We start from the raw sequence: 11,854 nt of genomic DNA, 5'->3' as shown, positions 1-11,854 counted from the left end.
GTATGATACTTTTAAGAGTTACATTTGACACAACTTGAAAACAGAAGATGCACAAAAAACACCGAAGTTATATTTTTCCGACCTAATATCTTTTTTTCTTTCAAATATATGCTAAATCTGATACCAACCGATCAGTGCCAAAATTCATAAAATGCGTTTTTTCATTGACAAAGGTTTTATCAAAAGGGTCCAACAGAAAATAAAGCGATATGAAAACTGGAAATATACTGTATTCATTGACAAACATTAAAAAAATATTTTGATTTTATTGATCTTACTCGGTTAGCCAATTAACAATGAATAGTTCGGACAACGGCACTGGTAGACTTATAATCAATGACGATAAATCATGACCCTTAAAACGACTCGATAAATTATATTACAAAAAGGCTGACAATTCTTTTTAAGCTTATGGAATCTGCCATTGAAGAAAATGAAAATACTTTAACAATTTGAAATAAGTTAAAGGTATTCACCCATAACTTATCTCTATATCTTAACATACTTAACACAAGTTAACGCCACATCGTAAACATTACTCACATAGGGCTACAATACTTATTGTTAAAGATAAGTATACCAACACAAAAACTGACCATTCTAAACTATAAATTTTCGTATACACACAGACAAGAATCAATGAAATAATTTGAATATAAAGTGAACTGAGAATGTTGCCATATATATTACCTGCTGTCCCTCATGCTCCATAAGATCCTTTAAGAATCCTTTTAGTTCATCACCCTCAATTGTACCATTATTGTCCTGAGAAAAGAAAAGAAAAATACATTTTTTTATCGTTAGAAATAGACAATGAAATGAAATACTAAAAAAAAAAATCTTCTTTGCCCAATTAATCGTGGGCCCGGCGGCCGCTGTGCAGCGCCAGATCGAAGAGGCTCTATCCCTTTAATCGTTAAACGACAACCAGGGTAGCAGCAATTCCCATCTTTTAACGTTTTTTTGGTCTGACATGGCCGGGCTTTGAACCCCAGACCTCCCGGTCGTGAGACGGACGATCTACCAACTGAGACAACACACCGGTGCAAATACATAAACAAGAAATACCCCTATTACTAAAAAAGTGTTTGTTTGCTCATATGTTTGGCACTAAATGAACATTAATCTCAAATGTTGATTCTTGCACTAATTAATACAATAATTAGTTGGAAGGACATTTATTGATATTTAGAATCCATCGTGGTTATAAAAATTAGTCGAGTGGAAAGCTGGTAATGATTTGAATCGCAATCGGTATTGTGTGGTTTCAAGCAGGGTGCTGAGAGTTGGGTATTATCAATGAAGGTTACGAGTAAGGGTGCTGACAGGAGTGCCGTGTTGGTTAACGTCTTGGTTACCAAGTCGATGGTTCAGTAGGCCCAAGACTAATTTGCTAATGTGAATGACAATTAGGACTCTGAGCAGGATTTCAGGTTTGGTTTCGAGTTGGTTGTCAAATTGGGTGCCCATTTGAGTTCCCAGTAGGATGGTGACTACGTTGCCAAGTTGAATGACGAATAGGGTGCCGAGTAGGGTGCCGAGTTGGTTGTCGAAATAGGTGCCGAGTTGGTTGCCGAGTCGGTTGCCGAATTGGGAGTCGAGTTGGGTGCCGAGTTGAGTGCCGAGTTGAGTGCCCAGTAGGGTGATGACTACGTTGCCGAGTTGAATGACAAATAGGGTGTCGAGTTGGTTGTCGAAATAGGTGCTGACTAAGGTGCTGACTAAGGTGCCGAGTTGGTTGCTGAGTTGTGTGCCGAGTTGAGTGCCCAGTAGGGTGGTGACCATGGTGGTGACTACGTTGCCGAGTTGAATGGTGAATAAGGGTGCCGAGTTGAGTGCCCAGTAGAGTGATGTCTAAGTTGCCGAGTTGAATGGTGAGTAGGGAGCCGGGCAGAGCGCCGAATTGGGTGTCGAGTTAAGTTCCAAGGTCGGTGTCAGGTGATGTGCCACGTAGGGTGCCGAGTAGAGTGGTGACGGGGTTGACCAGTTGAATAATGAGTAGGGTTCCAAGAAGTGTGTTGAGGAGGGTCCAGAGTGAGGTGTGGAGTAAAGCGCTGATAATCGTATATGCCTATTAAGCTGTTGTGTAGGGTTCTGACCAGGTAGCTGTGTCGAATGCCGAGTGTAGTGACGAATTGTGTACAGAATAACGTCCCGACAAGTTTATCGAAATAGATTCGGAATAGGTTATTGAGTCGAGTGCCGAGTGAGGTGCTGAGTTTAATACCAAGGTGGTTGCTGTGCACGGTATCAAGCAGGTTGCAGAGTTGAGTGTTAAGTAGGGTGGTGAACACGCTGTCTAGTTGAATGACGAATATGGTACCGAGTTCGTCTGGAAATAATTACAGTTCCGAGAAGAATGCATGGTTTGATGGCAGGTATATAGTGGAGAGTAGGTGACAATACAGGTGTTGGATGGAATACAATATCTAGTGAGGTGATCACTCAATCCGAGGTTTCCAGACAAATCTATTTGCATGTTTGATCCGTGCGGGTTGGACTCGATGGAATAAGAATGATTTTGTTCTTGCATTGATATTTGGTCAAAATTAAGAAGATATAATGAAGTTTGTTTAGCAAGTTCTACTTTCAGAACTGACAAGGAATCATATTAAGTCATCCTAATTCCAAATGCAATCGATACCCACCCCAAAACGAACAAGGAAACCCGTATTCTGAAATTAGACTTAAGTCATGATCTGTATGATAAACCGAAATTACTACACTCTGTAAATTATGAATACTGCTCATGGTTTGCTGTGCTCTTGATTTTAGTGTGTAGAGAACTGTATCAGTCCTTTTAGTCACTTTTAATATTATGATGTTTAAATGTGCTCATAAAGTAAAAGACTACTAATAAAGTTTCGTGTTGCACATCGGTGTCCATAAACCAGACAAAGTCGTCACACACATTAAATCAAACGAGAGCCATAACTTACCGTGTCGTAGTGAACGAATACCTTTTCAAATTCTGCTCGCGTCAGTTTCCTTTGGCCCTGTTAATTAAGAAAAAAAATACATATCACACAATCAGGTAATGATCAGATGTATCTCTTATGTTAGTTGATTAATGCAAAAACAAACTTTCATTCTATTTGCCTATGATGATTATCAGATCAACGAACGAGTGCCGTACAAACATATACTATGAAGAAGAAGAAGCGCTCCCAGTGCTAGTACTAATAGTGTAAGCACAGCAATGATATGAGATCTCCTAGAAGACTCATTAATCGTATTTCAAGTCTGTGTTAAGCAATCATATATTACATTAAATGATAATCCTTCACATTATGTTAAGTGCTTGTGTGTTTGTTAAGAAGCGTGCGAGTCTATGACTTTGGTTAGAATGACATACATACCGAAGCAAAGAAAATAAAATCACTTGTAATACTTATCATAATATTGTTATCAATATATCAAATTGGATTGTTTAGTAAATAAACGAAATGCTGACAGATTGAAATTCTGATATCGATCTAAACATCGTAAGAGAGGTAATAACATTTCGGCTTTAGAAAAAAAAATCACATTATATTCTAATTTTCACCAACGAATGCAGAAAGAAAATTAATACCAAAATAGAAAGTACTGGGTAATCTAATTTCTTCAGTATCTAATGTAGAAAATCCATTTGAAATTAACAAGACGATTCATTACATGCAATATTCCTGTATAAATAGTCATTTTTAAAGTGGTACCATGTTAAAATAAAGAACAAATTTGTTCACATTATATCTTTTCAACATTCTATTTTTGCATTAATTTCAAAACAAAAAATATGGGGAAAGGTCGCATCTGTGTATCAAATTATTTATTCTCATATCAGTATGACTCCGATTCATAAAGAATGTCAGTGTGTACAACACGTGAGGATACTTCAATAAACTATATGTTAGTAAAATACAAAAGTAATGTGCATAGGAATAATACCACATGAAGCGTGCGTGGCTACTGCTCTCAAGCGAACGAGGCGCTGTTATTAGGAGACTTCGTTCACACATAATTTTGATAACCGCCTAAAACGCATCGCAGAAAAACATAATTACACGATTACTATCAATTTAATGATATGTATGTTGAAACTCAACAAAAGAAATTGTAAACAATAAGGTGAATTCTTATTGGTTCTTATTCCCCATTCATCATTTCATTTACACAAAGTTAATTATCTGTTTTACCGCGATTGTCGCTGAGGCGGTCTATGCGTGAACGAAGTCTACAATGACAGAGAATCATCTTTGGTCGAATTTAAGGGGTCAATGAACTCAAGAATGGGATGACCATGCGATTGATAAATGCTTAGATTAAGGTCAAAGTTGATGTGTTATAATGAACCATCAAGAAACAACAGCTTAAGCAAAGAAAGATACATAGGCCTTTCAAAGGGTTAATGGTCTCGGCGATAGACGAGCGTCAATATCATCTGGAAATTTGAACAGAATGACACCGTTTCCATGCATGAAAAGCAAGATTAAAAACGTGAGTGATAGTATAGTCATCGCCAGGCAAAATCATGCGTATATAATGAAATAAATCTCCAATCAATATTAAAAATAAAACCCCGAAAATATATAAAGTAAAGATAAAGAGAAAAAAGGTCATGCAAGTTTCTATAGATGTATCAATATGATGTAGCTATAAATTATTATCAAATTAACCGCCACTGAGAACCGTACGTCTAACGAAATAATGAAAAAAGTCAACAGATTGCAAACTGTGCCCCAATCCTATACCATGTTACTATAACAACACCTTAATTTTCAGTATTGGGAAATATATAAGCATTGTGTGTAATGCTTTTTTAAAACTATAATCTATTGCCCTACAGACTTTGCTTATTGTCAATGATAAATGATATCCGTTTTCAGTGGAAATTGTAATAATTGTAATCAAATAGCCAGATTAAACTAAAATAACCATAAGCATTTCCTCCAAGATGTATTTTGTATCGACATTTGCTTAAATATTCCCATAAACACGGGAGGGGGGGGGGTGGAGAATGGTTAAAAGAGTGAATTTTGATCGTGGAATAAATAAAGGTATCAAGGAATAGAAAAATGAATTTCTCAAACCGAGGAAAAACTACGGCCCCAAAATGGACACTTTTTATTTTGTTAAATTTGTTTTTAGACGTGTCGGGCAATGGCGGCCTACTTACTGTTTTCCCCGTCAATTGACCAAGCGATCCCTGTGTTGTTAGTCGATAGAAGCGATAAAACAAAATAACGTGCAAATATATAGAATTTTGCGGATATATCGGTAAAAAATATCATCTCTTTGATCGATTGCGTGAGAAAGAGTCGTTCTTTGATATCTAAAATCAATCGTCAAACCAAGATACTAAAATCATCCCATGCGGGATCACAGTGCAGTTATCTTATCTAAAGACATTTGAAATAAAAATGAAATTTTGTAGGAGGATTCACAACGAAATGACTTTCTCATGAAATGCCTGGTAGAACTGTTAGCAATATTGCATTTTTTTTCAAAAGGTGATGAAATGACAAACACTTCAAAAGGTGGAGTTTTTAACCAAACAAGTACATCAGGAGCAGTTTTCCACTTACAAATCAGAGAACGTCACCTCACGACGAAACAAATAAAGCTCTAATGTAAATCTTCCAACAAAATATTCGATACAATACAGATAGTAGCATGCAGCGGCTTGATATATTTGTCTTTTTTTACCGGTATTTCTTTCCCCTGGCTGCAGCAACTCAATCCCATGATTTTCTTGATAAGGAAATAATTAATTTTGTTCATCAAATAAGCGTTTCTCACTAGGATTAGTGGTCTGCGTTTATTTCATTAACAATCTAACCTTGTTATTACAGATATCGCTCTTGAAACACATAGAGAGCGTAAGTGGAATGTCTATAATTGGCTTTAACGTAAAGTTACAATCAACAAAAATCATTGCATCTAATTACACAAAAAGAAACAAATGAACAAAAAGGGGTAAAGCTTCGATTTTTCATATCTACAGTTATAATACTCATAACGCGTTTTCTTCTTCAATAGAATATCGTTAAACATATCGGATTTTCAACAACAAACCTTTCAAAAATTGAATAACTCCTCAGTAGAATATTCTTAATGCAAATAAATTTCGAACAAGCGTTATGTACTTTATATAAAGTATTGATGATGTGTATTCTAATTAATGATGAGAGAGAATATAGTAATCATAGTCGAACATTATAAAATTATGAATGTATAAAGACGTGTAAAACACGGTGTAGAACTTTTCTCTTCATTTAACTATATAGCATGTAATTGTTCTGATTCGAACAGTACTTCATTTACTCTGAAAGACTAATCTTCTTCATTTGTTTTTTCTGTATTTAAAATAAAAAGAAATCTGTTAATGGGCTAGCTCCAAGATTGTAAATGGTCAGTATTTGCTCTCAGCGATTCTATTTAATTCTTTCTCTTTTTCCTTCTTCTTCTTCTTCTTCTTCCTGTCCTCTTCTCGTTCTATTCTCCCTTTCCCCTCGTTTACCCTCTTCCTCTTCATATGTAGATGTAGATGTGGTATTCCATTATATTTTCAGTTGTAGTGTAATAGTAATAGGCTGGAAATACCATCAAATTCACCCAAGTTGCAAAGAGAATAATGTAAAAACTATGATGAATGGTGGTATGGTAATTCTAATTGTGATGATAACGACATTAACCAAGTGGTGATTACAATAATTCATTACACTATGTAAAAATGGAGAAAATGGGGAATATAAACACAACATGATATTTACATATGTAAATAATAATATGAATGAAGGTAATAATGTAAATATTAAAAGTCAGGGTAGTATTTTACATGAAATAAGCTTGAAAAAATATATTTGCACACCTACAATTAGATGTATTATCATTATCTTTTTAAAAGTAGCCTGCAAAATTAAATTATTGTAAAAATCTAGTAAATTTGAGAGAGAGTAAACGTTTTCAATTCTGGCAAATTGTTCGTTTTCATGTAAGCAGAATTTTCCGATTAAAAAATAAAATTTCTTTGAAATGTTTTTCGCATCTTGCTAAGAATTGACGACGTTTTCGATAATCTTTTCTTTAAGGAGAACATAGTATTATAGTATTTGCCATCTCCTTCTCCTTTTTTAGGTTTCACATCCATAGTAAAAAAAAAGTGTGCGTGTCGATAAAAACACTATATGAAAATGAGAAAATTAGGATGAACGGGGGAGAGGATCACGGTTTTATACGGATCCCGTAAACTGGGTATATAGTGGACAGTTTTTTAAAAATTGTATGACATAAATAAGTTACATGAAAGTTTCCACTGTCTCTGAGTATATATTTGATTATGATATATCGAACATTTGACCGATTGTATACTCGAATATGTTTCATACAGATCATACATTACCTTATACATTTTCTGGTGTATGGAATGAAATATTCATAGTTGAATTAATATATTTGAATTCACTTGGGAATAAAATGAATATTTACTAAAGTGTGTAGAACTTACGGAAAGTAATTAACGATAACGGTAATAATAATAATGAAACTAACCATATTGATGGATGATAATAATGATGATGATGATGATGATGATAATAATAATGATAATAATAATAATAATAAAGACTATTCTAATAACAACAATAATGCTTTTATGATTCTTTTTTTTTACTAATAGCAATAGTAATATAATGATTATGATGTCAATAAAAACCATAATTATAACAATGATAATTGGTCGTAGTTCCTGCCATATTAAGGAATGTGTAGTTTACAGTTGGCTTGAGAAGAGGATTCAAAATCATTCTGCTAGGTATCTCAGTCTTTTTTATTTTAAACTGATTACATTATTTGAGCAGATCATTATGGCCTATACAAAACAATAAAACAGCTGATTAGAAATAGACACTATTACTTTTACACCCTTTCTATTACAAATAGAAAGATTCTTTATTTTTATACTTGTTGAACTTCCATGAAATCCAATAAAAATAATAACATAGGTAAATAAATAAAACAAAATATTCACTTATGCATTTAATCATCAAAAGTGAACTACCGGTACTTGGATTGAAATGAGTAATAAATACAGTGTATGCAGAATAAATGAACAGAGTTGTTTATGAAAGGATTGAGTCTGGAAAGATAGAGGCAAATGTTTCATTTTAAGGGGTACTCATGGCTTAAAATAAATTATCCTTAATTAAAAAGATTAAAATTCACCGAACAAAATTCTGAAAATTTCATCAAAATCTTATAGTAACAAAGATATTCAATTTTAAAGTTTAGCAATATTTTGTGAGAACCGTTTCACCGCAATAATGCAAATCTTTAAAATGCCATAATTTTGTTATTCCCTGTCCGATTTTGATGGATTTTTACGTGTTTTCTTTTGTATCAGCCTGGAGTACCCCTTTTAAGAAGTTCAAGCAATCATATCACATGAGAAAAGAGACTAAAGATGGTTCTAAAGGGAAGATGCTCATCAAATGCAAATGATTTATCATACAAGGAATTCATGCCTTATGTCGCCCTCTGCGTTCTAAAGTCACAAATATAGGTGCCAAGAAAAATCACTTTATGCATGTACAAGTTAGCCCTTTTTTTAGGGGGGGGGTAATCTCTGTATGGACCTGGGGATATTTACTCAAACATTTACATCATCATCATTTATGAATTACTAATACTTTTTTCTATTTAATTATATGAACGAATAATTAACGACAAAAATAAAGGATGGTAGATTTGATTTCCAAGTTTATAAAAACAATTAGATCTACATGTGCTCTGTATTTGATCGTTCTGGAATACTCAGACATACGTCAGTAATATATGATATGGTTAATATGGAACAATCAATATGTAAAAAACCATACCTGGAATTGTTTCAAGAAATTCTCTTTCGTTGGGAGGAGCCTGGTGTAGAAAAAAAAACAATAAGAACATTATTAAGAAAGAAAAATTGACTGAAAAAATAACTAAAATGCAAACTTACAAATTTACCTCCGTTGTATTTAGAGTGTGTCTCTATTAATTGAATAAATTGTGTAATCAGTTATGATAATGATGCTTTTGATTTCTCCCCTCCCCCCTCTCTCTCTTTCATATCTCTACCTCTCTCTCTCTCTCATTAAATCTGAAGTCTCCTCAAGTGTTATTCCCAAAAGTTACTTTTTTATTTGTATATTTTCCCATTGTAAATATCAAACATTCCTGATAATGGTAGATTGATAGCTTACTTGGCCATTTCTTTTAGCTCTAGTTTGCCGTCATTGTTGGAATCGAAAACTTTCAACTGCAATAAAAATAAAGGAAGTGTTATATACAGTGTATTATTTCATTAACATTTTATTGTAACAGGCATATGGAAATGTTATGTTGATTCTTTTTTTTTAAAGAAGAACGAGAGTTTTTTCTTCTTGGGTTTGACTCTGTTGACAACAAAATTTTCTGCGACAATTAAGTTTGGGAATTTGTTTTATCTTTACATCAATTATTTTTTCTCAATGACGATTATCAGAGTAACCACTTGAAATGTACTCCCAGTCTGATTCCCTAAATATACAAAAACGAAACAAATAGCATGAACTACTTCACTTTTTCCCATAGAACCCGAAACATGGCCATGGGAAGCGGGGGTACTGGAGGGGGGGGGGGGGCTGGGGTATGTATCTTATTGATCATAGACAGCACCCCCTGGAAATCAGGCTGGTATGCTAAATAGCTGATTTTAACCTTAATGACCTTCATTTTGTAGTGCCCTTTTGTTTTGCTAGTCAAATTTTCCTCCCCAACATGCAAAATGCCCTTCATCGGGTCATTCTGTAGCGAATGCCCCCAATGTTTAGCTTGTCAAATTTCAACCAGCACCACTTACTAAAAATCGTTCCCAGGGCCCTAACCCGAAACACGGATTGACACATCAGTTTTCTACCACCATTGGCGATATCATAGCGATTTTATTTTGGTAATGCATGTGACGCTATGTAGGATTTCAAATAAATAACACTTACTATCATCTTGGCGTAATCATCTAGTTTTTCGTCAGATATATCTCCAAGATTATTCTTCTCTACTAAATGTTTCATGAAACTCTGTGAAAAAAAATAACATCGAAAGTTAGATCAAATCCCAGTATTTAGAATAAATAAAGTAAATGAACTTAACTAAGACATTTCATATCTTCTTTAGATCTAATCTGTCTCTTGTAATTCAAGCTTTCGTGAAATTGATATTTGATTATGGCTCTGTTATGAGTTCTGCATGATTTTATTCAGACTCCCACAATAATATTCACAACAAAAATTATCAACAACCGAAAAAACTAAAATGAATTTAACGTTAGAACTTTCGGTATCTTGTATACTTTCAAGTAGGCATTTAAACGAATGGTGGCGCTATTCGCATACTGGTAGTTAACATCTTTGCGTCGACATAAAACATTAAGAGAGCTTTAGCTCCGCGACGTACGGAGGATTTAAGAAAGCTAAAGACGTTTTGAAAAAGAACGTCAAATGACAAAGAACAGCTGGTAATCTTTGTCGAAAATTGGTCAACCGATACTGCAGTTTTATCCTAAGTAGCTAAGGAGCAGACGTTTTACCAGAGTCAAGGACCAAACGGCTGCTTTGATATTCCAATTTTGACAAAGACTTCTTATTTGTTCTTTGTCATTCAGTGCATTTGACAATACATTTGATCTGTTTTTTAATCATTCGTACGTCGTTGTGCGAGCAGGTGCGACGACGAAGTGGGTGATGAAAAGTGATCTTCAGATATAAACCATGAGATCCCCCTTTTCAGATGCAATTGAGATGTTGTGTGAGAAAGAAATGTTTACGACTGTTTATACTATCAACCAACCAACCAGACACTCAGCTCCCGTTCATAATCAATTACACCTCTCACTCAATCAATGCAGTAACATGTTCATGATTTATGTCTCGCCAAGTTTATCGTAACTGACTGATGTATTATTGGTATCGTTCCAAAGTTTAGAAATTGGCTTAATAACAAGAGACAGATTATACATTCGTCCCTTTATATCCAATCAATTTTGAAACATATACGAATAATGTACGCAAAATACAATTATAGGACTATGGACAATTGGAGGGGAGGGTATTAAGGGGAAACACGAATATTTGTATCCATATGAAGTTCCCCTAATACAATTATATTCTGATATTGTAGACTGATTCATCACATGTTGCGCACAATACATATAATATTGTATCCCCTCCCAGACTCCGTATCATACATGTATAATGTATATGATATAGTGATCATATTTAACTGTCAAATATAACCAGAAGTGCAGAATGCAACATGAAAAGTATTGAATTATGTTCTAAATTCACCATTGCATTGTAATTTTTTGTCGAAAACTCAATACAATGGGAAACAACATAATATGTACAAAAATAATGGACATTAATCTCGAACGTATAGTAACAAACTATCAAACCTTGAGTTCGTTGACCTCGATGTATCCACTGTTATCAGTGTCAAAGTCCCGCCAGATCTAAAAAAGAAATGGGAAACATTTCTCTGATGAAATTTAAAGAATGCTAACCGAAGTTGTTTCCAAATTGAAGGTTTTCATGAAGATCTTTAATTACAATAATAATAATAATAAGACTGTCTCCATCACTATACATTTTCAGAAAGGCAATAAGAACCCATCTCCTTATATTATTCATTTTATCTATTTTATTCTAGGCGCTTCAGGCCTTATGGGAAAAAAAAGACGCAGTACAAGTAGTAAGAAATAATATTAATAATAGTGTAATCCTCAGGGAGTTGGGAACGATGCACCCACATGCCTTATTATGCATGATCAGGACGTATCAAATATATTCATAACAAACTA

The 11,854-nt window shown here is 34.2% G+C and overlaps 1 protein-coding gene across 6 annotated transcripts in view; it reads right to left on the bottom strand.

Annotated features, from left to right (window-relative positions):
• Positions 1 to 11,854, bottom strand: part of LOC129253736 (calbindin-32-like) — a 29,616-nt gene that overhangs the window by 4,828 nt on the left and 12,934 nt on the right. For 2 of the 6 annotated variants that reach the window (XM_064095506.1, XM_054892158.2), the window contains exons 4-10: positions 11,450 to 11,506; positions 9,996 to 10,076; positions 9,222 to 9,277; positions 8,859 to 8,898; positions 5,159 to 5,188; positions 2,940 to 2,996; positions 691 to 765 (exon numbers count right to left, since the gene is read on the bottom strand). In XM_064095506.1, coding sequence (XP_063951576.1) covers positions 691 to 765; positions 2,940 to 2,996; positions 5,159 to 5,188; positions 8,859 to 8,898; positions 9,222 to 9,277; positions 9,996 to 10,076; positions 11,450 to 11,506 — 396 coding nt within the window. Of the gene's footprint in view, positions 1 to 690; positions 766 to 2,939; positions 2,997 to 5,158; positions 5,189 to 5,688; positions 5,734 to 8,858; positions 8,899 to 9,221; positions 9,278 to 9,995; positions 10,077 to 11,449; positions 11,507 to 11,854 lie in introns of all 6 variants that reach the window. The other 4 variants (XM_054892156.2, XM_054892157.2, XM_054892160.2 and 1 more) reach the window with 2 other exon arrangements.

The sequence above is a fragment of the Lytechinus pictus genome, chromosome 2, assembly GCF_037042905.1.
Source record: "Lytechinus pictus isolate F3 Inbred chromosome 2, Lp3.0, whole genome shotgun sequence".
NCBI classification, from domain to species: domain Eukaryota; kingdom Metazoa; phylum Echinodermata; class Echinoidea; order Temnopleuroida; family Toxopneustidae; genus Lytechinus; species Lytechinus pictus.
The sequence above is the reverse complement of the archived record's forward strand: the minus strand, read 5'-3'. Positions and strand labels throughout refer to the sequence as shown.